Below are 27500 nucleotides of genomic sequence, written 5' to 3'. Positions count from 1 at the left end.
ATGCCTTTTATCAATGAGATTTATTTTTGATTACATTTTTAATACTTTCACTGCCAGTTTTTATAGCTGTTATAAGTTGTAGCTCCAGTTTACTGCCTGTCTTTAAAAATGCTGCAAGCTGGGAGTAATGAAGCAAAACTGACAGAAAAGCTAGCTACAAAGGGGTGTGGCCAAAGATATACGGGCGTGGTTATGTTTAAACGGGAGTGGTTACGGTTAGGATTAGGGTTTGAGGGTTTGCAAGCCCATAAAATCATCCACATTTAGAGCTAGTTTCACAGAACAGGAACAAGCCCCACCCATTTAGAAGCTAGCCACACCCATTTAAAATAGCCCCACCCTTTTCAAGCTCTGGGAACCTCTAGAGGAACCGTAATCATCACCCCTAACTGTGTCGATGTGGTTTTATTCACCTCGTCTGAGTTCTTTTTTTTTCTCAGATCTAATTCCGTATCTCAGAGGAGAAGCATGAGGAGAATCGTGAGCTGGATCAGGAAGCAGAAAGACACAGTGTCATGTGACATGATGTTTTTTCTCAGGATGCAGGACGCTGTGGTATCACGTCAGCTAGACTCTGTGCGTCCGAGGACAGCGGTAGAGAGCAGCAGGAGACGAGCTGAACAATCTCGATCTGGACCTCAGTCAGAACATGAGTGCTAGATACAGCACACACTGGAGACTCCGTACATAGACGATAAATAAACATCTCCTTACAGAAAACTTCACCATCACGTCACCGATCACACACACGATTTAATCCCTCGTCTGCCGTACGTGTCGCTGTGTATGAGCTGTTACTATAGAAACTAAACTAAACTGAGAAAGACGTCTAAAAAAATTACTGTTAGGAAGGTGCATGGGGGATTGTTCTGCAGTGGCCAACTCATAACAAGCAGGGGCGAAGTGTGTGTGTGTCTGTGTGTCTGTGTGTCTGTGGATGTCTGTGTGTGTGTCTTAATCATGTGTGTGTGTGTGTGTGTGTGTGTGTGTGTGTGTGTGTGTTTGTGTGTGTGTGTGTCTTAATCATGTGTGTGTGTGTGTGTGTGTGTGTGTGTGTGTGTGTGTGTGTGTGTGTGTGTGTCTGTGTGTGTCTGTGTGTGTGTGTCTTAATCGTGTGTGTGTGTGTGTGCCCTGCGATGGGTTGGCACTCCGTCCAGGGTGTATCCTGCCTTGATGCCCGATGACGCCTGGAATAGGCACAGGCTCCCCGTGACCCGAGAAGTTCGGATAAGCGGTAGAAGATGAGTAAGTGAGTGAGTGAGTGTGTGTGTGTGTGTGTGTGTGTGTGTGTGTGTGTCTGTGTGTGACTGTGTGTGTGTGTGTGTGTGTGTGTTAATCATGTGTGTGTGTGTGTGTGTGTGTGTCTGTGTGTGTCTGTGTGTGTATGTGTCTTAATCATGTGTGTGTGTGTGTGTGTGTCTGTGTGTGTGTTTGTGTGTGTGTGTGTGTGCGTGTGTCTGTGTGTGCGTGTGTGTATGTGTGTGCGTGCGTCTGTGTGTGTGTGTGTGTGTGTGTGCGTGTGTCTGTGTGTGTCTGTGTGTGTTTGTCTGTGTGTGTGTCTGTGTGTGTGTCTGTGTGTGTATGTGTGTGTGTGTGTGTGTGTGTGTGTGTGTGTCTGTGTGTGTGTGCGTGTGTGTGTGTCTGTGTGTGTGTCTGTGTGTGTGTGTGTATGTATTAATTTTCCCAGGGAGGGAAAATTAAATTAAATTTAATTAAATTAGTAAAATCAAATGAAAGAAAAATAAAACATTATTATGTATTATGTCTAAAATTAATAATAAAATCATATATAAAATAACTAATTAAGGCAAAATCGTAACAATAATTTGCATAAAACTGCATTTGTAGCTCAGGATAAAATAATAAAAATCAAATCACAAACTAAAAGAAACGCTAGAACAAAATAACCCCAAACGACACCATAGAAGGCCATGAAGTTATCAAGTGTGTATTTATTTAAATTCTGTAGCATTTCTTGGTTTATATATAAAGTGCAGTACGTTGTTTATTTTTAGTGAAAGCCGGGATCTCTTTACGGCCTCTCGCCGAGCGTTAGCCGAGCCACGTGCGCGGGACGGATGAGTGACGGGTGTAAAGATATTATTCTAGTCGACATATAAGAACCGAGGGGTTTTAATCGGTATCAGATTTGACAATGTGATGAAGTTTATCTTGTGAATGAACTTCCTCGAACATCCACCGCTGTCGTATTCGCGCTAAGGGAAGTAGCCGACGTTTTCCTTGTTGAAACTTCCACGAGCCGTCGTTCTTCCCCGGTGGGAAATCGACGGCCAATTAGAGAAATTTTCCCACTAATCAGTGAAGCAGCCGTTTGTGTGAACTGATGTCAAATCCCAGTAGAAGACTTTGGCAGGAGTCTCGCTTGGCTGATGGAGCAGGGGAGGCTTTATAGTGTCACTTCTCTTTTGGTATTTCTGTGTGTGTGTGTGTGTGTGTGTGTGTGTGTGTGTGTGTGTGTGTGTGTGTGTGTGTGTGTTTTGCCCATAACAGCAGTTATGGTGCTAAATTTAGCTCACTCAGCCTCTCCGGGCCTGACGGTGAAAACTGGGTGAACCGAATCACAAACATTTAGCTGCTGCAGGGAGGAAACGGATTACGTCGCTGCTCTTGCACATCGTTTCAATTCCAAAAAAAAAATAAAAATAAAAAATTGTTTGTTCTCTTTGGAGAGATCCTGACAAGCCTCATGGGCATGTCGCATGTCAATGCTCCACAATTTAATTTTACAATTCATCTGTATGGCATAAAGATTTAATCCACTAATGTTTTTTTTCTTTTAACAAATAACAAATCAAAATAATAATTATTTTAGTGAAACTTCCAAATTTTATAGAACAACCTAACCAACAATTTCTAGTGTTTTTCCTACCTGTCTGGTTCACGTGGGAATTTACATCTTTGACCGACGCCTTATCCTTAGAGCTCAACGATCGCAGGACTATCACTTGTTCTACTGTTGTGTAATAACTCATTTCTATCTATATAAATATTTATACTTATTTACACCTTTACGTAATTTACAGCATTGTTTCTTTTTTAAGATTTCAATTCTTAAAATCGTCTCAAAGCACCTTCACATGAGCATAGATACAGAATCCAAATTCATTCATTCATTCTCTACCGCTTATCCGAACTTCTCGGGTCACGGGGAGCCTGTGCCTATCTCAGGTGTCATCGGGCATCGAGGCAGGATTCACCCTGGACGGAGTGCCAACCCATCACAGGGCACACACACACTCTCATTCACTCACACACTCACACACTACGGACAATTTTCCAGAGATGCCAATCAACCTACCATGCATGTCTTTGGACCTGGGGAGGAAACTGGAGTACCCGGAGGAAACCCCCGAGGCACGGGGAGAGCATGCAAACTCCACACACACAAAGCGGAGGCGGGAATTGAACCCCCAACCCTGGAGGTGTGAGGCGAACGTGCTAACCGCTAAGCCTTCGTGCCACCCTAGAATCCAAATTTTAAATAAAGTTTAAAATTAAGTTACTAAATATTTCCAAAATGTATCCTTAATGATCAAGCCAGAGACAGTGACGGTGGTGAGGAAAAAAAAACCCTGAGACGATACGAGGACGAAACCTAGAGAGGAACCAGAGTCAGAGTCAGAGTGAACCTCATTATCATTGTGTAAGGAAACAATGTAAATGTAAATAACGTCATTTCTACAACAGTTTATTGTCTAGTGGAATTTCGAACGCAATTAACTGACCTGAGGAACTGACAGGTCGGAGTCAGGGTTCAAACCCAAAGCACTGCCAAGCTGCCACTGTTGGGCCCTTAAGTAAGGCCCTTAACCCTCTTTGCTCCAGTGGTGCTGTATCATTGCTGACCCTGTGCTCTGACCTTCAACCTTGAAAGTTGGCATGTGTGAAGAAAGTTTTTCTCTTCTATCTATCTATCTATCTATCTATCTATCTATCTATCTATCTATCTATCTATCTATCTATCTATCTATCTATCTATCTATCTATCTATCTATCTATCTAAATGTATACAGAAAGATAATGTACAATAGGGTTCATGTATCCGTTCTGTACCCGGCGAATGCTAGATTCTTCTCAAAACACACTTTGGGCTTTATCACACACAGGCTGTGAACACGTTCAGCATGCAAATGAGATTGGTTTTGCCCTTGTCACGAGGGCAGGGGTGGCATCTGTTCTAACATGGTGGATGTGCGAATGAGCATGTGATTCTCCCAGGAGCAGTTAGAGCACAGCATTATAGAATTATTAGTAATTATTTATCATTAACGGTAATTTGGTGTACACCTATCTTTCTATCCTTCTATCCTTCGGTGTGAATGGGCTTTATTAAAGATGTACAAATCTGTCATAAAATGTGTAAAATATGGACCTCAGGATTGAGGTGGAGGTCGCAGCAAAGTTTTTGAAGCATGGTGAGATTTATTTGAACGAAACGTGTCATAACAGGCGAGTGAGTTTTCCAGTGTGACTTAAGCTTCTTGTCCGAACGGGAATTTACGTCTACAGCTGACGCCTTTGGCTGCGTTAATCTCTTAATGATTATTAAAATTCTTAATAATACGTTTTGCCGCATACAGTACGTGTTTGCGTGACGTTTTCCCCGGCTAGATTTTAACTTTCACATATTTTGCTAAATATAATCTGCTTAATATAAGATACGGTATCGAATTTATTAGCTATTGAATCATTCATTCATTCATCTTCTACCGCTTATCCGAACTACCTCGGTTCACGGGGAGCCTGTGCCTATCTCAGGCGTCATCGGGCATCGAGGCAGGATACACCCTGGACGGAGTGCCAACCCATCACAGAGCTCACACACACTCTCGTTCACTCTCATTCACTCACACACTACGGACAATTTTCCAGAGATGCCAATCAACCTACCATGCATGTCTTTGGACCGGGGGAGGAAACCGGAGTACCCGGAGGAAACCCCCGAGGCACGGGGAGAACATACAAACTCCACACACACAAGGCGGAGGTGGGAATCGAACCCCCGACCCTGGAGGTGTGAGGCGAACGGGCTAACCACTAAGCCACCCCCGCTATTGAATTAATTAGGTGGTATTTTTGCAGCTTTTTTTGGTTGTTGTTGTTGTTATAGAAACATGGACAGACCAATATGATACATTATTATTATTATTATTATTATTATTATTATTATTATTATTATTATTATTATTATTATTATTATAGCAGATGTTTTTTTAACATAAGAAGAAGATCGTTTGTGCCTTTTTACTGTAAATGCCAAGAAATTTATTTCCGCATCTTGTCTCATACATTTTTTCCAGCTTGAGGGATAAGATACTGGAATATAAAACTAAAAGACAGAGAGACAGTTTGTTCCCTCAGGCTGTGACTGCGCTTTAATAACACACCACGCAAACCTCTTTAGGGCTAACGCTAACCTCATACCGCTGCGCTACAGCACCACCAGTTTAATAGCTATTATTATTCCCCCTCGAGTGGGATTATTCTCAGCAGTTCGGTATGCTAATGGCTCATGTACGTTCGACGGAACTGCACGGATCACAGATGTACGACTTACGGTTCCTGCTGTGCAAAAGTTTTCACCCCCCCCATTGCTTGCAGGTGTAATAAAAGAAAATCGTGCGACTGTGTTATAGCCACTGTAGTGTACAGAAAGGTATGTAAATTGGTTTGAAAAGTACATAAAGAATGTAGTTAAAAGTTTTGGCCCTCTTCAGCTTTGGGGTCCTGTGAAGAAATGGTGTATAAAGTCATTTTAAACAATTTGAGCATCGAATTTCTTTGCCCTGAGTGTTTATAAACCTTTACACACTTTGTAGGAGTAGAATTACTGATCATACAGATCTATTTGATTCTCAGGAAAATGTATTGGCACCCCTCTACTCCATCTGTCTATAGAAAAGGACCAAGATTTTACAAATATTTGTCTCTGTTAATGCCAAATCTTTCACATTGCAACCCAAAGAGCCAAGATGCCCCAAACAGCCTGACAGCTTGAATTGTGTCCAGATGAACACCAGCGTATGTCTGATTTAATCCGGAGCATATGTCCGATCTAAGGATTACACTTTTGGAGGCACTCGTCAGCCGGTTTGAAGCGAACGTGGCACAGAGATATATTTGGCTCTACATTTGTTTAGCGATGTAAGAAAGACAAGTTCGAGTTTTTTTCTTTTTTGAGCACAGTCACTGTGCCGAGAGACAGATATAGCCAGGAAAACAAGCGAAGAGAGAGAAAGAGAGATGGTGCGGAAGAGAGGTAGAGGGATGGAGGGAGACAGAATGCAAGAATGATGAAGGGAGAGGAAAAGATGTTGAGGGAAGAGGTGAGACAGAACGCAAGAATGATGAAGGGAGAGGAAAAGATGTTGAGGGAAGAGGTGAGACAGAACGCAAGAATGATGAAGGGAGAGGACGAGATGTTGAGAAATGACATAAGGGGGAACCGGAGGTATGAGGATTAGAGCAACAGAGAGAGAGATAGAGGAACTGTGAATGACAGGAAAGGATAAATTGCAAGACACAGCAAGAAAAACAGGGACAGAGAAAGAGAGAGTAGGGGAGAGGAGGGAAAGGAAAGTCTTGAAGGAAATTGTGAGTGCGGGCAAAAGAGAGAGCGAGAGAGAGAGAGCGAGAGAGAGAGGGGGACTGTAGGGAGGGGTATATGGTAAAGGACAACAAGAGAGGCTGGGATAGAGAGAGAGAGAGAGAGAGAGAGAGAGAGAGAGAGAGAGAGAGAGAGAGAGAGAGATGTATGATGTGAGTGTGAGCAAGAGAAGGCAGCAGAGGAAGAGAGACTGAAAAGGACCGTGTAGGAGAGGAAAAGAAAGAGATGGTGGAAATGCAAGTCTGAAGATGCCCATTAATCCTGAGTGAGCACAGATCTCACCATCACTGGTTAACGTGAGGACAGGTACCCAGCGGGACGGACAGAGAAATACGGCGGGACTTAGAGAAAGAGATAGAGCGCGCGCGCGAGAGAGAGAGAGAGAGAGAGAGAGAGAGAGAGAGCGCATCCACATGACTGTATGGAGGGAGCAAGTCTCGGCACAGAGGTAACGGACGAGACGAAGGTGATTGTTGTAATTAAAACAGGAACGACGACGTTATCGCGGATGCTGATTCACACATCAAGGACGATGTTGGTAAAGTTCATGCTTTGTGTGTGTGTGTGTGTGTGTGTGTGTGTGTGTGTGTTTTGTAACATAAAGAGTATGCCATTAAAAATCAATACTAAAGGAATCATTCAACCAGAAATGAAACCCAACAACACCAAATAGACTTTGTTTAGATTTGCGCTGGAGCTACAAAGCTAATGTTGCTAACAAGTAGCTAATGACTCTGACGGTGGTGCACAGAGACACCAAACAACGTGCGAAAGGACGTCAGTTTTACATCCTTTCGCACTCGTTCGAGACTCCGAAGAACTCCACAAAAAGCTTTGTAACATTTTTATTAGTACCCCGTGTTAAATTGGAGGCTGTACACTTCTTCTACTTGTTGGCTACATTAGCATTAGATTCTAGACAACAAACATGTTCTGGCTACATCTGGGTTAATGGAGTAAATGTAATATTTGGCCAAGCTTTTAAACTCGATACAACAGCTCATCCATTGCTTTGGAGTACAAACAGTTAGAAAATTTACTGTGATATTTAAAACTAAGACAAATACTTCTTTTAGCTGTAAGACGGTGCGTATTGCCAGTGTGTTATGGTAGGAGTCACGACACATGTCCATCCCAGGGACACAGTGATGAGGTGGGAGGGACAGGTCTGTCTCAGGAACTGGTTGGAGGCTATAGCTGATCTGAGAGGTATCAGTCATTCGCATAGCACCACACAGGCATTCACAAGCTGGAGACTGTTTTTTAAAGGCGAGCGGAAACCAGAGGAACAAGAGAAACCACAGGAAGCCCTAATGGACGCTGGAAGAACATGCAAAAGTCTGCACTTGCAGTAACCTGAGCACAGCATTAATCCTGCTCTATGATGATGCCCTTGGGACCATAATGATCAACAAAATGACTGTTACTCAGAAACGGGATCATTTTGCATACACAAGAAGTCGAGGCGGGGGGCACGGTGGCTTAGTGGGTAGCACGTTTGCCTCACACCTCCAGGGTTGGGGCTTCGATTCCCACCTCCGCCTTGTGTGTGTGGAGTTTGCATGTTCTCAACCGTGCCTCGGGGGTTTCCTCTGGGTACTCCGGTTTCCTCCCCCGGTCCAAAGACATGCATGGTAGGTTGATTGGCATCTCTGGAAAATTGTCCGTAGTGTGTGTGTGTGTGTGTGAATGAGAGTGTGTGTGTGCCCTGTGATGGGTTGGCACTCCGTCCAGGGTGTATCCTGCCTCGATGCCCGATGACGCCTGAGATAGGCACAGGCTCCCCGTGACCCGAGAAGTTCGGATAAGCGGTAGAAAATGAGTGAAGAAGTCGAGGCTTGAACCAGCTTTCTTTAAACAGAGTGGTGTGGTTGCACAGTGCATGGTATTGCTGCATCATAGCTCCACGCTCCCTTGTTTGATCCTGAGATCAGATTACTGATGTTTCACACGTTCTACCAGTGGGTCAGCGGCCTTTCTTCTGGTTCTCTGCTTTGATCCCACATATCAAAAAGATGCAGGACGGTGGAAGGTCTAAACAAGGTGGGAATTAGCATAGAACAGAAAGAAGCAGGAACAAGGTGTCTAGCAACAGGTGAAAGACAAAGATATACAAACATGGTATATACGATACTGATCGGAAGGTCATTGGTTTGAATCCCAGGTCCACCAAGCAGGGGTGTCTGCTAAATGCTGTACATGTACTGGGTCAGAGAACCAGAAGGTGCTAGAAAGTGGGTAGATACACTGTGTTGGGTTACCACTGGTGGGTGTGGCCTGCCTGGCTTCTTTAAGAGATGATCATAAGTTTTGACATCTTGAATCACGACTTATACACCAAACTCATTGCGTCCACTGAAGACTCATGACTTCATGGTCAAGTTGCCAAACTATACAACGTACTAGAATAGAAAAGGAACATTCATAATAATCCAATCTGGCCAATCAGGATCAAGAATTCAGCATCACTGGTATATGTCGATGTTGTGCTATGAGGTTTGCACCTATACACATTAGTTGTAAATTAAAATAACGCCATAAGACTCTGTAGCCGCATGCGAATCCCCAAAAGAGCTTTAATGACGGTTCTCCATCTGCCGTACGATGCGATGCTGATCTCGCGCCGCTCTTTATCTCACACATTAATTGGTCTCACACAGAGAGCGATTTTCAGTGTGTGTAATTGCCTGTAGGAGTCCCGTGTTCTCACGTTCCTGTCCGTGTTGTTCACCGATTCTTCACGCACGAGTGATTTCAAATATGCTGGAAAAATATTTAGGTGATCTAAAAACAAAAACATTTTAAAATACGTGTTATATGGAATAAGGTACAGATATGCGTCGACTGGTGTCATCGGCATACGGGACATTTTCTCTGTGATAACTTTATTATCTTTGACCCAGTTTTTAATGAATCGCCTTTCTTTAGTCTTATTATCCCTCTTTAGAGAGACCTCATTATTGCTCTAGTATCTTCTTTTGGGTTAAATAGATCAAGTTAAATGGTCTCTACGGATACGGTGCTTCGATTTGCCGTGCCAGTTGATATCGATGCAAGTAAGTGGAAGCTTATAGACAGGAAGTAAGGACACGAGAATGCGAAGATATATAAAGGAACAAATACCGTAAGGTTTGCATGGGCAACAGGAAGGCCTTACAAAACGGACGCGATCTTTCGTGCTGCTCGGATCGATGTGACAACATCACTGATGTATTCTTGATTCTGATTGGTCAGAGGGTGATTGATTAATCATCGATACTGTAGCAGCAGCTCTAACTGTACTTCAGCTTCACATGACCTTTATATTCATCTAGTATTCACAGGTACTTAGCACCTTGTACTGTACTAACACCATGTAGCTGCTATTAAAGGCATGAGGTGCTGTTGGGATTGTGGGCGGGGCTTCAGATTCTCGCTCTTCCCGAATAACTTCCCGCTCTTTTGTCACATCCTGTCAGTGCTATTGTGAACGCACGATAAATGAATCAAAGCTGAAAAGACTGCAATTGAAAGAATGACAAGCTTTTCTTACAAGCTTGTCATCGTCGCTGACATAACACGCGCCGACGGGGATTTCCGAAACGATGCACATTGTTCATTAGAGGTTGTCAGGCATCCTCTCATACGGTACATGCATGATTTCTTTATTTATTCATCTCCAAAATCTCAAAGGATTTTCAGCATCCTTGATTTTGAAGCTATTTTACTTCGTCGTCCGGCTTTAAGAGCTAGAACGTCAATATATTTTAATCTGGACTAATTGTTTATTCGATATTTTCGTATATTTACAGTGCATGTATTAATCAGCAATATTGCTCTTGAGTCAAGCTAAATAAGGAGCAGGAGTTATTAAATAACTCGTAGCAATGAGAACAGGAGTTGTTTTCCCGTAACGGTGTTGGACCTGAAGGAGCGATAAGCGGCAGTGTGGAAGGCTGTTACGAATGAAAGCGATCCGGTTCTAGTGATTCGATTTGATTCGACGTGATTTGATTCTCCGAGCCGATTTCAGCCGAGAACATGTGCCAGATGGGAAATTTGCAGCATGCTACATCAAAAACAAATCCACGATTCATGAACATGTCCATCGTTTTTGTTCATCGGTACAGTAATACGATTTCGTCTTCATCCGGTTAGAATCTCTTCCCTCGTTTAATGGCTCTGTGGACTCCATTAATGTTAACGCTGCATAAAAAATGCTTACTCCAAGCTTAATACATGCTGCTCCATGGGACCCAAAGTCCCAGAACTGCTGCATTGTTTATGGCACAAAACATCTCAGCTGTTGTGAGGTCGACGTTACGGCGGAACATACGATCGTGAGCAGGTCTCAGAAATAGATGTTTGTTTTTTAATAAATAATGAAGTGTATCGGGGGGGCACGGTGGCTTAGTGGTTAGCACGTTCGCCTCACACCTCCAGGGTCGGGGGTTCGATTCCCGCCTCCGCCTTGTGTGTGTGGAGTTTGCATGTTCTCCCCGTGCCTCGGGGGTTTCCTCCGGGTACTCCGGTTTCCTCCCCCGGTCCAAAGACATGCATGGTAGGTTGATTGGCATCTCTGGAAAATTGTCTGTAGTGTATGAGTGTGTGTGTGTGAGTGAATGAGAGAGTGTGTGTGTGCCCTGTGATGGGTTGGCACTCCGTCCAGGGTGTATCCTGCCTTGATGCCCGATGACGCCTGAGATAGGCACAGGCTCCCCGTGACCCGAGAAGTTTGGATAAGCGGAAGTAACTTCTTATGGACGTTCCATAATATTTCAATGAACGATGTCATTCTTTAAATAATTAAATTTGCCATTGTTAGAGAATTAGAGAAATGAAGCCAGTGGGTCACTGGGAATAAATATATTGTCCATCTCACAGATGGTTGTAGTGTTGCTGTGAATCAGCCTGAAGCCTTCACACTGACCAGATTACAGTTCTCAGTACTCCAACAGATGGGATTCCTTTTCACACTGCCAATTTGTTGAAATCTTTCTAAAATTGTACTCTAAAATAAGAGGTTTGAAAAAGAGTTTTTTTTTCTTCTTTGGCTGTGATGACACAATTTAACTAAAAACAGAACAAGTATTATTTTTTTTTTGGTACTCACTTGGATAAAAAGATTACATTTTGAACCTATGATGGTTTTAACAGTCGATCCTTTAAACATGTAATGAAGAATCCTACAAAATAGCGTACAGTAATTAGAAAATGGTTAAATGTAAGTTTTTATGAGGATAAGAACATGTATCCATCCAAAGAACCCATGAGGAACATTTGAGGAACCCTTATAAAAAAGTCCTTCGATGGTTCTTTGGATACTTAGTGCTTTTAGCTTCCTTAAAGGTAAACAAAGGTAAACACTCTGAATTAGTTTCACCACAAAAAAACTAAAAAACTTTTGTTCTTCAGATAGATTACGAAGATTCTCCAACGATTCCTTAAGGGTTCTTGAGAGAAATTTTTTTTAAAGACCCCGATCTGAAATGGATATGTACTGTACAGTGAGATGCTTTGGGGATGATATGAACCATTAACTACTAATAGAATACCAAAGGAACCTCCAAAGACCACTGTTTATACGAGTTTATTAGGACAAGCTTTCAGGGTTCATTGGTTGTCCATTTCTGATACCCATAAAAGATTTGTTCAGAATTCCACTCCAAGGAATCCTTCAAAGTCTTTTAGTTGTTCACTTGAGGAACTCAAAGGTTTCGAGTAGAACCCTATTAGAACGTATAGAAAGATTACTATATTGAGAAGCAAGAACCTTTTTTTTTTATCCAATCCCAATGAACCATTAAATAACCATTTTATAGGATTCTTAAGTGATCTTTAGTGCCTCTTTTCCACCGGAAAGAACCGGGTGCTGGTTCAGAGCTAGCGCTAGTGCTGGTTCAAAGTCGGTTCCACTGGCGAACCTTCTAAGAACCGGCGCAGAGTGTGATGTCACTGTATATGTGTCACGTGTCCCAGCAACGTTAGCACAGCAGCGACAAACACAACAACAATGGCGGATGTTGCTTTACTGTTAATGCTCATGACTTTGTGAACCTACATCGGCATCCAAACGCGGCGAATAAAACGTGTACGTGCGGCTCCGTGTAATCTGTATAAACGGAGGTTGTAATCGATAAAGTACATAAAGTTATTTTATCGTTAACACAGAAAAAATTTTAGCCTTAGCATGTAGCTACCTACTATCATGTGTGCTGATAATGTATCATATCGTAAAGTAAAAATGTATTAAACTTTAGTATACTATGTTATTATATTATATATTATATGATACTATATGATATATTATATATTATCAAATGCGCTAACAGTAGCCCCACCCTCAGCTCCTGACACAAGCAGTTCTTAAGTCTAGACCAGCAACGTTTTGGTGCTACTTAAGAACCACTTTTCCTGGTTCGGAGCTGGTGCTTTGGCGGTAAACAGAAAGAACTGGTTCTAAATTAGGCTTTGGCTCCGAACCAGCACTCGAACTGCCTCGGTGGAAAAGGGGCATAGGTGTCTATCTAAAGATATATGCCATTATATGCCAAACTATATCAGAAAAGGTTTTAACACAAAGCCTTTGAGGAACCTAAGAACCCTTAAATTTCCATAGAACCCTTAAAAAACTATTGATGGTTCCTTAAGAGTTGTTTGCTTGTCTGTCTGGGGAACCCTTAACCCTTGGAGTAAATTTAAGGGTTTTTAGCTTAGTTTTTAGGGACCTTCTGTTCCACAAGGCTCTGTTCCAAGCCCATTGTTTTTTCCCATTAAATGTTCTACCCTGAGTTACCGCAGTTACAGTATAAATTTCTTGTCACCATTATATCACTTGTTTAAAGTGTTATTACATAAATCCACATGAATTTTTTTAATCAGCTGAACTTTTTCTGCCCCTCCCCCACCTTTTTTTCTTTTCACAATGCTAAGTATCACACTCAGAGTTCCACCCACATGCAGATCCAACCAGAGTGTGTATGGGTTTATGTAAGGCCGTTATATAAGCAGTCCGAGTAAAAAGAGTTGACAAGAGAGCTAGCAGATGCCTTGCAGGGGAAATGGACTACAATGTATGTGTGTGTGAAAGGAGATAGAAGCGCTGGTGCAGCAGAAATAAATTGGAAATGTCAGGAAATCTAAAAAGCATAGACTAGCAAATAATTCTGGTGAATGACCCCAAACGGGATCGTATTAGTTCTGTGGAATTGATGCATATCCAGTAAAGTATGTCAATTTTTTTAATTGAATGTTTGGTCATTATTTTATAGCATAATAATGAATGACTCATCAACTAGTAATGAAATGCGATCATTAATTATTTCAGTACTTATAAATATGTGACATAAGAGTCAAACAGCATTGTTGGTATTTAACTCTAATAATAATAATAATAATAATAATAATAATAATAATAATAACAATAATAATAACAATAATAATTGTTATTATTATTGTTATTATTATTATAGTAACAACAGCAACAGCAACAACAACAACAACAACAACAACAATATTATTATTATTATTATTATTATTATTAATAATAATAATAATAATAATAATAATAATAATAATAAATATAAAATTATATAACACATTTATTATACATTCTTTATTCTTATTTATTAACACATTCTTTTTAACGGGCTATTTATTTATTTATTTATTTATTTATTTATTTATTTATTTATTTATTTATTTATTCTTTTTTTTTCATTTCCAGTTGAAGACAATATAAAAAATTATGATGAACTCAATGTACACAAATGTATTATACAGTAACTACATAGTCAGTAAATACTATATAAATATATTAAAAGGCTAAACAGACTCTTTATAACGTAAACAGTAATTAACTTCTGCTATTGCACATGCTTCTGCTTCCTTTCTGAATGATTTGTTGAATATCGATGTTTATTAAATTTAATTTAATATATCAGATCGAATTGTTGGGCTTTTAGTGAAGTAGTGATTAGAGCTCAACGTGGAGCTGAGCTGCGCTTCGTAACTGGATTATATCGGGGGGGGGAGGGTCGCGTTTAATTTATCAAATATTACGAATATTGTACAGAATATAAAAAGAATAGATTTTTTAAATGTAAATATAACACGTTCTTAAACCGTATTGACGTTGAGTGTACGTCTAAAAAGTTGATATAAAGCACATTTGTGGTGGACTTTCTCCGCGACTCCCCTTGAAATCCATCTGCAATGGACTCGTCCGAGGAAAGGGAAGAGGAACAGAAAGGGATCCGAGCCGGTGATAAACAATTAGCGGTATCGGTTTAGGTGTCGGTTCATCACGTGATCGAGCTGCAATCGGATTCAACTTTATTTACAGCAACTTGGTGAGTTTTATGATCAAAATCAGTGATATTTTAACATAAACTTCACACGAACTCACGCGATTTTGTGCTAGAAAATGTGCAGGAAAGTTCTCATTGTGTTGCATAAGACTTTTGTAATTAGACTAGAATTAAATTATTATCAGAATGAATAGAGAGAACACTTCATTTCAGTTATTAGGGTCTTTAACAGGCTTTATTTCAGTAACCTTTATTACACACTATTACAGACTTTATTGTACATCCAGTTTGTTTAGTGGCAAAATATACAAATCAAAACAAAACCTGCTATTGTTAAAAATAAATAAATAAACAAATTCTATGTAACATAACATGTATTTAAATACATAATAATGAATAAATAAATCCCTTATAAAATGGTCAAGTCTAAACCTCACCTGCACATAATCTGCCCCATTACTTCATGCTTCCTTATATATTTATATATACTATATATCATTAAAAAGCATCGATCCCAGCTTGTTATTTTTGCTCTCGGCTTCAGGGGAAAAAGTTTTATACGAAGATTTCGGTCTTTGATAGTTTTATTTTTCTCTCTGGGTTATTTCCTGTTTCCCTGAGGCATACATGTGACACTGTACATATTGTTATTCATCACATAAAGAGAAGGAGCAGAAGATCTGATGAGAAACGGATGGATGGATGGATGAATATCAGTACGCACAAGTCTGCTAAAGGATATAAAAACAATCCATCCTGCAATTGTACAAACCATACGGGGCAAATTAAAAGCATGAAAAACTTAACTACAAAAATAAATAAATAAATAATCAACTCATTTAGCAGACACCCTTATCCAGAGCGACTTACATTTTTATCTAATTTTTTATACAACTGAGGGTTAAGGGCCTTGCTCGGGGGCCCAGTAGTGGCAACCTGGTGGACATGGGAATCGAACTCAAAAACGTTCGATTGGTAGTCCAGCACCTTAAAACACATCCCCTACAAAAGGGGTGCCGATACTTTTGAGTCGATCGCTGCATGAAACATCCTCTAATGCGGTAACACCGGAAACATATACACTGATGGTGGAATGTAGTTATAATGTATATTTGAAGGTTCACTGTAGTGTGTGTGTGTGTGTGTGTGTGTGTGTGTGTGAGACACATAATGGTGTGACCTCTTTCATCCTTGTCATCTTACACACATTTCCATAGGAGGTCTCGCACACATACTGTAAAGGTCCACAAAGTGCTGTGTTTTCAGCCAGAGCCAGACAGAACTTTTTTTTTAAACACTAAACGCTTGGATTAAAAGGTCACATTGGGATGGAGTTGTGTTGGAATATGACAGGACACGGCTGACATTTAGTCCAGCGGTGGTGAAATAAAAAAAGTTAAAGGCATTACGGCATATCCGTCTCCTGTGCCGTGGATCGGTTTTGGATCTCGTGGTCCATATATGTCTGGTCCAGAACTCCTGCAGGGGAAAAGCAGTGGAGTGTGTGATATAAGCTGAGTCATGTTGCTCAGGCCATATGTGCCTGCGGTCATTCTGTTGTTCAGCCAACACTTTCATTTCCATTTGTTGCTTGACACATGATTATGTTTATTATGGAACAGGATGTTAATTTGACCTGCGTGTGTATAATGTGAGGGAATGGAGCAGGATGTTAACATCCGGTTAAAATCCTTTGGGTTGCCTTTCTAGTAAATTTTCACCCACACTAAATCTGTTGACTTATTTGCACCGCTCGGTAACTATGTACTAGATGTCTTCTCGGGTCTAAAGAAATGTACCTGACCCGAAGTGACCCGAATCACTTTTTACCCGAGCCCGACTTGTATAATTTATTTTTTTTTTAAGAAAGACCCGACTCGAGACAAACCCCGAAAAAATTAGAGTCCCACGGGTTGGCCATTTTTTTTAACCCGACTTGACCCGAATGTTGAGTAACTCTACACTAAAGTAACCGCTACAGCATGGATTCAAAATTGATTGACAGGTCTGTTTCAACGAAAATTAGCTTAACGTCAGCCACACGTCGCCAGCCACATGTCGCAAGCGGTCTTGGCAAACAGAGGAGAGGTTGGAAAAGGACTCGAGTCGATGCACACACACGAGATACAGTAGTTCGGGTCTTCTCGGGTCCGTTCGGTAAAAACACATTCATTTTAAATTACCCGTGACCCGACGTCGCTATTATTAGAGCCGACCCGTGTCCGAGGCACACGTGGAACTTTTAGACCCGAACCCGCTCGGGTCTCGGGTCGGACCTCGGGTTTTCGGATCTAAGTGGACCCGTGAAGACCTCTACTATGTACCTTTTCTGGGCCTACAAATGGCAACAGATCTGACCATATGTGTACAGATATGTCTGCACTGACCTTTCCAAGACTCCAAAGCAGTGGATAATAAGCTGTTGTAATACGTATGTTGTTTTCAGCCAAATTTTGAGTCTAACCTTTTTTTGGTTTCTTGTCTTACCTGTGTGTTGTCTGTGTCATACCTCGCAACACCCTTTTGACCTCCTTCTGATCTTTAGGGTGACTATGGAAATCCGTTAGAGACAGCGAAAAGCAACGAGTCCAAACGAGCCGCTTCTGAACGCTAGCAAGCTTGAGGACGATTGAGAATCTTCAAAGTCAAGGTTGAAATGCTGCTCCATCGAGATGCTACGGTATTAAAATTCACGGTATCCAAATGCAGCGTTGTGCAACACGTCTTCCGAGGCGCATCAACGTGCCTTCTAGAAAGAATTTGTTTTCTGATTCAACAGTCATAGCGTGGATGTTCTGACCGGTATTTCTATCCGACGGATCATCGGGATCGATGTTACCGTAAGTTCCTGCTGGAGCGCTGTACCCTAAACAGACCTCCAGATCCCTCTAATGTTGGCTTGCACATTCTAGTTAATCCCAGAGCTTCCATTAATACATAATAAAAGTACAAACCTTTGAGCCCAATGCCTTTGACGCTGTAGTAATGCACACTTGAAGAAAGAAAAAAAAAGCACAAGCATGAGTGAAACTCTGCAACTCCCGGCACTGCAAGTGCAGGCTCCTTGTGACGTGGATCAGGATGGATCTGGCAGGGGAGACATTTCTACCTCCTCGAGTCCGTCCCTGCGGCGCAAGCGGTTTAAGATGCGCCGTATGAAGCATGTGCAGTGCGAGCCAGCAGAGTGCTCTAAAGAATACCTGCAGCTTCCTTCCATTGAGATTACACCGTCAAGCGATGAGGATGCGCTCGGCTCGGGCTCGTCTACTCCGAGTGCCTCGCCGTGCCGAAGACGCTCCCTTCTAAAAAAATGGCTCAGAGGAGGTGACAAGAAGGAGCAAAGCAGTGAGAGCAGGTCTGTATGACCGGGACACCATGCACCTCATTCCTCTGTTCTGCCCCACAACCCATGTTGAGTCCACTCTGTTAGCCTCCTGTTCATGTATGTGGACACGTGATACAGTTGCTAAACTCTCAGGGGTACTTGAAGCATTCCTTAAGGGTTTGATAGATGGTTGGACTTCAAACTTTTCCTGTTGGAGGATTCCACATAGTACGTTTTAGCAATTAAAGTACACCATATGCAAGGAATGCTGTGTCAGACCTACAATGTATTTACTTCAACTAATCCTACTGATCTCGCAGTGCAAGTTTGCCACAGCTCCAGAAAAACACACACATTTCACTTGTTTGTCTACGGGAACCCTTCAAGATTCAATCTAAAAACCTGCAACCAAGTGTTTCAATTTTAGAAAGGGTTCCAAGTGGAACCTTTATTTGGAAGCTATGAACTTATTTCCCCAACAAACTCTTAATGAACCCTTCAAGAACCCTTTCCTTGTAAAAGTCTATGTATTAATGGTACAAACTGGATATGTTGGTGTGGTGGTACAAACTGTCTCAGTACTTGTCAGGTTCTTTAAGGGTTTGTTGGAAAACAAAGTGTTTTAGGTGCTTTTTACACCTGGTCACTTCACACGTTTTCTGTGATCCGATAGCTATCCGACGGTAAAAACACCAGGTCTAAATGCCCTCCGAAACGTTTTCAAGACGGATATAAATCCGATGGCACAAACCCCTTCAGGAGGTGGTCTGGGACGTATTTCAGATGAAACTGGACAGGTGTAAATGAATGTGGTTGTTCAAGCCACATACATCAGCGCTAAACTTCTCCCAAACGGAAGTACGACACTCGCAGGGGTCGCGCCTTCTTTTTGATTGCATTGTGAAAACCGCATACACCAAAGCGTGTTCCGTTTCAATTACCCCGGAAATGAGGTAAAATATATTAGCATTTTGGGCGGGAGCAGGAAGATCGGATCGATATCCGATTCGCCGAGACACGTTTATGTGGCCTGATGTAAATGGAACGGTTTTAACAAATCAGATAGCTATCGGATCAGAGACGACACACGAAGTGACCGGGTGTAAAAAGGCCCTTAGTTTTAGTTTCCTGGACCCCCTATTAATAGATCTGTTTGCAGGTTGTGTATATATTGGTCTATAATAGAACAGATTACTGGCACATGATATATGATAGATGATTCAGTATGTAATCCATAACCATATGGTTCCTGTTCTCCAGGTCTGACCTCAGCCGCGGTACCGTGGCCATGTAGAACTCGTATAACCCGCCGGCTGTTTGTTTCACGGTGACGTTCATAGCACAGAGCGAATTCGGCATCTGGAACATCATCAAATATTCATCACACCACCTTCACCTCCGACGGGCTTCGGGTTTTCAAAACAAAACACGAAGCCTCAGAAGTCCTCAGTGGTGCCGTGACCTCACGGAAACCCGTTATATAGCCGATATGATTTACGTCAACGCTGGGGGTTTGAGCTCCAGTTGGCTTGAGGGGATAAATGAATTGAATCGTTGGGTGAGATTGCAGTGGTGACGCCGGTGGCTGTAAATCAGCTTTTACTGTTTCTCGGTGGATGAACCGGTGCCTCGGTGTTGGTGTTAACTTCCCTTTAATACAGTCTTCATGTGATTTAGGGAAATTCTGCTTCCTGTTGGTGGATGTTTGTTTTCCTTTGTGTCATACTAGGGGATTGTGGGAACTTTCATCTTTGTGTGGGATTTATTTACATATCATTCTGGACTCTCATCCTTTCTACCTAAAATCATCATAGTAGTGAGGGTTAATATTAGCATTTTTTGCTAACCTTATAAATACAGGCTATATATATATATATTTATTATTTATTAATTATAATAATTATTTATTTATTATATTTTTCCTTGGTATTTTACTTTGTATTCAACATTAGAAAATCTAGAGTTGTCATTTTCTCCCCGGCGGTGCCGCGCCGCACGTTATCCGTCCTCCGCCTGGCGCAGTGACACGTGAGATGACGCGTATCAGTAAACGACAAATAAAGGCAGATGTTTAAACGTGGGTGTGAACTAGTGCTACACTTCACCATTTCAGTGCTCATGGAGTGTTAGAGGGAAGTAGTGAGGGAACATATGACACCGGCGTCAACACCCATGTCACACGTGAAAGAGGATTCGGTGCTGATTGAGTGTGTGTGTGTGTGTGTGTGTGTGTGTGTGTGTATGTGTGTTGCAGCAGCCAGCAGAGCAGCTTACACAGCAGCCATGAGGACGATACTACACGCTACCTGAGTCCTAACGCCCGGGAAGACAGGTACTTACTGTTCTGTGTGTGTGTGTGTGTGTGTGTGTGTGTGTGTGTGTGTGTGTGTGTGTGTGTGTGTGTGTGTGTGTGTGTGATAAGATGTGATTTCTTTTTGCTTATGATGATTTGATGTTCTAAAGTGTGTTTAGGAGGAAATTCAGGAGTCAGTCAGGACACTAAATAAAGAACTCAGACAGCTTCAGCATCTCCCTCTGTATGGCACAGACAGGTGTGTGTGTGTGTGTGTGTGTGTGTGTGTGTGTGTGTGTGTGTGTGTGTGTGTGTGTCCAGTGCTGGCAATAACATCGCCAAGTCCTAGCATCTATTAAACTGTTAAAAGTCCCAAAACCCTAATTTAGGAACAGAAAATAGCTCAGATTGTTTTCTTCTTCCTCTTCATCCTCTTCATCCTTTTCTTTCTCTTCTTCTTCCACTTCTCCTTCTTCTTTATTCAGTGTAACATTTAATCCGTCTCTCCTAAGCGAGAGTGCTGACACTGACTCTGGTTCCCACAATAGCCACAGCTGAGAGCATTTCATTGTAATGAACTCTTGCTTGAATGGGACTTTTCTTTAGCGAGTGTTAAAGCCGGTGAAACGAATCAGTGCAGTTCTGCAAAATATCGACCCTCATGAGACGCTGCTCGTCCAATCAGATTATAGACCTGAAATATTGACCACGCCCAGCACACAGCAGCAGGAGGCATCACTCATTTATACTATTATCATTTATTTATATATTATAATAGTACTGTTGTGTATATGTGTGGAGAACACGTGTGTGTGTGTGTGTGTGTGTGTGTGTGTGTGTGTGTGTGTGTGTGTGTGTGTGTGTGTGTGTTGTAAGAAATGTCCATTAGATGGCACTAATACATCAAACACTCCTGCACACTTCAGTAGATTTTAAACTTTACATCCTTTACACACTCATCTACACAATAATCTACACAATAATCTACACACTAATCTACACAATAATCTACACACTAATCTACACAATAATCTACACACTCATCTACACAATAATCTACACACTCATCTACACAATAATCTACACACTCATCTACACAATAATCTACACACTAATCTACACAATAATCACACACTCACCTACACAATCATCTATACAATAATCTACACACTCATCTACACAATAATCTACACACTCATCTACACAATAATCTACACACTCATCTACACAATAATCTACACACTCATCTACACAATAATCTACACACTCATCTACACAATAATCTACACACTCATCTACACAATAATCTACACAATAATCTACACACTCATCTACACAATAATCTACACACTAATCTACACAATAATCTACACACTCATCTACACACTTATCTACACACTCACCTACACAATCATCTATACAATAATCTACACACTCATCTACACAATAATCTACACACTCATCTACACACTTATCTACACACTCACCTACACAATAATCTACACACTCATCTACACAATAATCTACACACTCATCTACACAATAATCTACACAATAATCTACACACTCATCTACACAATAATCTACACACTAATCTACACAATAATCTACACACTCATCTACACACTTATCTACACACTCACCTACACAATCATCTATACAATAATCTACACACTCATCTACACACTCATCTACACACTCATCTACACACTTATCTACACACTAATCTACACATCATCTATACAATAATCTACACACTAATCAAACACACTAATATACACACTAATCTACACACTCCTCTACACATCATCTACACAATAATCTACACACTTATCTACACACTCATCTACACACTTATCTACACAATCATCTATACACTGATAAAACACCAATCTACACAATCATCTACACACTCCTCTACACACTAATCTACACACTCATCTACACACTCATCTACACACTTATCTACACACTCCTCTACACATCATCTACACAATAATCTACACACTTATCTACACACTCATCTACACACTCATCTACACACTTATCTACACAATCATCTATACACTGATAAAACACCAATCTACACACTCCTCTACACACTAATCTACACACTCCTCTACACACTCATCTACACACTCATCTACACACTCATCTACACACTTATCTACACAATAATCTACACAATAATCTACACACTCCTCTGCACACTCATCTACACAATAATCTACACACTCATCTACACACTCCTCTACACACTCATCTACACACTCATCTACACACTCCTCTACACAATAATCTACACAATCTATACACTAATCTACACACTTATCTACACACTCCTCTACACAATAATCTACACACTCATCTACACAATAATCTACACACTCATCTACACAATCTACACACTCATCTACACAATCTACACACTTATCTACACACTCTACACAATCATCTACACACTCATCTACACACTTATCTACACACTCCTCTACACAATAATCTACACACTCATCTACAAACTTATCTACACACTCTACACAATCATCTACACACACTCACCGACAGTATTTTATAACTGTGTGTGTGTTCACAGGTTGCACTGAGACATACAAGCTTTATTAAAGGTGTGTGAGTACAGTGTGTTACATCAGTACAGTGTGTTACATCAGTACAGTGTGTTACTTCAGTACAGTGTGTTACTTCAGTACAGTGTGTTACATGTTACATCAGTACAGTGTGTTACATCAGTACAGTGTGTTACATCAGTACAGAGTGTTACATCAGTACAGTGTGTTACATCAGTACAGTGTGTTACATGTTACATCAGTACAGTGTGTTACATGTTACATCAGTACAGTGTGTTACATCAGTACAGTGTGTTACATGTTACATCAGTACAGTGTGTTACATGTTACATCAGTACAGTGTGTTACATGTTACATCAGTACAGTGTGTTACATCAGTACAGTGTGTTACATCAGTACAGTGTGTTACATCAGTACAGTGTGATACAGTGTGATACATCAGTACAGTGTGTTACATCAGTACAGTGTGTTACATCAGTACAGAGTGATACATCAGTACAGTGTGTTACATGTTACATCAGTACAGTGTGTTACATCAGTACAGTGTGTTACATCAGTACAGTGTGTTACATCAGTACAGAGTGTTACATCAGTACAGTGTGTTACATCAGTACAGTGTGTTACATCAGTACAGAGTGTTACATCAGTACAGTGTGATACAGTGTGATACATCAGTACAGTGTGTTACATCAGTACAGTGTGTTACATCAGTACAGAGTGATACATCAGTACAGTGTGTTACATCAGTACAGTGTGTTACATCAGTACAGTGTGATACAGTGTGATACATCAGTACAGAGTGATACATCAGTACAGTGTGTTACATCAGTACAGTGTGATACATCAGTACAGTGTGTTACATGTTACATCAGTACAGTGTGTTACATCAGTACAGTGTGTTACATCAGTACAGTGTGATACATGTTACATCAGTACAGTGTGTTACATGTTACATCAGTACAGTGTGTTACATGTTACATCAGTACAGTGTGTTACATGTTACATCAGTACAGTGTGTTACATGTTACATCAGTACAGTGTGATACATGTTACATCAGTACAGTGTGTTACATGTTACATCAGTACAGTGTGTTACATCAGTACAGAGTGATACATCAGTACAGTGTGTTACATGTTACATCAGTACAGTGTGTTACATCAGTACAGTGTGTTACATCAGTACAGTGTGTTACATGTTACATCAGTACAGTGTGTTACATCAGTACAGTGTGATACATCAGTACAGTGTGTTACTTCAGTACAGTGTGATACATCAGTACAGTGTGTTACATCAGTACAGTGTGTTACATCAGTACAGTGTGTTACATCAGTACAGTGTGATACAGTGTGATACATCAGTACAGTGTGTTACATCAGTAGAGTGTGTTACATCAGTACAGTGTGTTACATGTTACATCAGTACAGTGTGTTACATGTTACATCAGTACAGTGTGTTACATCAGTACAGTGTGTTACATCAGTACAGTGTGTTACATCAGTGCAGTGTGTTACATCAGTACAGTGTGATACATGTTACATCAGTACAGTGTGTTACATGTTACATCAGTACAGTGTGTTACATGTTACATCAGTACAGTGTGTTACATGTTACATCAGTACAGTGTGTTACATGTTACATCAGTACAGTGTGTTACATGTTACATCAGTACAGTGTGATACATGTTACATCAGTACAGTGTGTTACATGTTACATCAGTACAGTGTGTTACATCAGTACAGAGTGATACATCAGTACAGTGTGTTACATGTTACATCAGTACAGTGTGTTACATGTTACATCAGTACAGTGTGTTACATGTTACATCAGTACAGTGTGTTACATGTTACATCAGTACAGTGTGTTACATCAGTACAGAGTGATACATCAGTACAGTGTGATACATGTTACATCAGTACAGTGTGTTACATGTTACATCAGTACAGTGTGTTACATGTTACATCAGTACAGTGTGTTACATGTTACATCAGTACAGTGTGTTACATGTTACATCAGTACAGTGTGATACATGTTACATCAGTACAGTGTGTTACATGTTACATCAGTACAGTGTGTTACATCAGTACAGAGTGATACATCAGTACAGTGTGTTACATGTTACATCAGTACAGTGTGTTACATGTTACATCAGTACAGTGTGATACATGTTACATCAGTACAGTGTGTTACATGTTACATCAGTACAGTGTGTTACATGTTACATCAGTACAGTGTGATACATGTTACATCAGTACAGTGTGTTACATGTTACATCAGTACAGTGTGTTACATCAGTACAGTGTGTTACATCAGTACAGTGTGTTACATGTTACATCAGTACAGTGTGTTACATCAGTACAGTGTGATACATCAGTACAGTGTGTTACTTCAGTACAGTGTGATACATCAGTACAGTGTGTTACATCAGTACAGTGTGTTACATCAGTACAGTGTGTTACATCAGTACAGTGTGATACAGTGTGATACATCAGTACAGTGTGTTACATCAGTAGAGTGTGTTACATCAGTACAGTGTGTTACATGTTACATCAGTACAGTGTGTTACATGTTACATCAGTACAGTGTGTTACATGTTACATCAGTACAGTGTGTTACATCAGTACAGTGTGTTACATCAGTACAGTGTGTTACATCAGTGCAGTGTGTTACATCAGTACAGAGTGATACATCAGTACAGAGTGATATATCAGTACAGAGTGATACATCAGTACAGAGTGTTACATCAGTACAGTGTGTTACATGTTACATCAGTACATTGTGTTACATCAGTACAGAGTGATATATCAGTACAGAGTGATACATCAGTACAGTGTGTTACATCAGTACAGTGTGATACATCAGTACAGAGTGATACATCAGTACAGTGTGATACATCAGTACAGTGTGTTACTTCAGTACAGTGTGATACATCAGTACAGTGTGTTACATCAGTACAGAGTGATACATCAGTACAGTGTGATACATCAGTACAGTGTGTTACATGTTACATCAGTACAGTGTGTTACATCAGTACAGTGTGTTACATCAGTACAGTGTGTTACATGTTACATCAGTACAGTGTGTTACATCAGTACAGAGTGTTACATCAGTACAGAGTGTTACATGTTACATCAGTACAGAATGATACATCAGTACAGTGTGTTACATCAGTACAGTGTGTTACATCAGTACAGTGTGATACATCAGTACAGAGTGTTACATCAGTACAGTGTGTTACATCAGTACAGTGTGTTACAGCATGATACACCAGTAACCTGTTATAGGGAGTGTGTTACTCCGGTTCAGTGTGTTACAGTGTGTTTCTCTCTCTTGGTTTTGCTTTCTCACTGCCTGTCTATCTTACCCTGTTTGCCTCTGTCTCTCTGTACCCCTGTCTCTCTGTACTCCTGTCTGTCTCTCTGTACCCCTGTCTCTCTGTACCCCTGTCTGTCTCTCTGTACTCCTGTCTGTCTCTCTGTACCCCTGTCTGTCTCTCTGTACTCCTGTCTGTCTTTCTGTTCCTCTGTCTCTCTGTACCCCTGCATGTCTTTCTGTACCCCTGCATGTCTTTCTGTACCCCTGTCTGTCTCTCTGTACCTCTGTCTCTCTGTAACCCTGTCTGTCTCTCTGTCTCTCTGTACCCCTGTCTGTCTCTCTGTACTACTGTCTCTCTTTACCCCTGTCTGTCTCTCTGTACCCCTGTCTGTCTCTCTGTACTCCTGTCTGTCTTTCTGTACCTCTGTCTCTCTTTACCCCTGTCTGTCTCTCTGTACCCCTGTCTGTCTCTCTGTACCTCTGTCTCTCTTTACCCCTGTCTGTCTCTATGTACCCCTGTCTGTCTCTCTGTACCCCTGTCTGTCTCTCTGTACTCCTGTCTGTCTTTCTGTACCTCTGTCTCTCTTTACCCCTGTCTGTCTCTCTGTACCCCTGTCTGTCTCTCTGTACCTCTGTCTCTCTTTACCCCTGTCTGTCTCTATGTACCCCTGTCTGTCTCTCTGTACCCCTGTCTGTCTCTCTGTACCCCTGTCTTTCTGTACCCCTGTCTGTCTCTCTTTACCCCTGTCTGTCTCTCTGTACCCCTGTCTGTCTCTCTGTACCCCTGTCTGTCTCTCTGTACCTCTTTCTGTCCCTCTGTACCCCTGTCTGTCCCTCTGTACCCCTGTCTGTCTCTCTGTACCCCTGTCTGTCTCTCTGTACCCCTGTCTGTCTCTCTGTACCCCTGTCTCTCTGTACCCCTGTCTGTCTCTCTGTTTATGTATTATTGTTTATTACATTCTGTCTGTCTCTCTGTATGTATCTCCATCGGCTTTTTCCCGTCTCTTTACATATCTTTCAACCGTTCTGTTATTCATGTCTCAATGTCTCTCTGTCGTCTTCTTT

At 41.1% G+C, this 27500-nt stretch overlaps 1 protein-coding gene across 22 annotated transcripts in view; it reads left to right on the top strand.

Annotated features, from left to right (window-relative positions):
- gramd1ba (GRAM domain containing 1Ba) overlaps window positions 1-27500 on the top strand; it is a 65072-nt gene that overhangs the window by 6635 nt on the left and 30937 nt on the right. For 3 of the 22 annotated variants that reach the window (XR_007138796.1, XR_007138795.1, XR_007138794.1), the window contains exons 1-3: window positions 6771-7162; window positions 17462-18271; window positions 20496-20573. Coding sequence is in view for 16 of the 22 variants with exons in the window: in XM_047804802.1 (XP_047660758.1) it covers window positions 17937-18271; window positions 20496-20573 (413 nt within the window). In the remaining 6 variants the exon portion in view is untranslated. Of the gene's footprint in view, window positions 1-6770; window positions 7167-14704; window positions 14959-17461; window positions 18272-20495; window positions 20574-27500 lie in introns of those variants that run through there. The other 19 variants (XM_027158519.2, XM_047804801.1, XM_027158520.2 and 16 more) reach the window with 13 other exon arrangements.

This window comes from Tachysurus fulvidraco, chromosome 20 (genome assembly GCF_022655615.1).
Source record: "Tachysurus fulvidraco isolate hzauxx_2018 chromosome 20, HZAU_PFXX_2.0, whole genome shotgun sequence".
Taxonomy (NCBI): domain Eukaryota; kingdom Metazoa; phylum Chordata; class Actinopteri; order Siluriformes; family Bagridae; genus Tachysurus; species Tachysurus fulvidraco.
The sequence above is the reverse complement of the archived record's forward strand: the minus strand, read 5'-3'. Positions and strand labels throughout refer to the sequence as shown.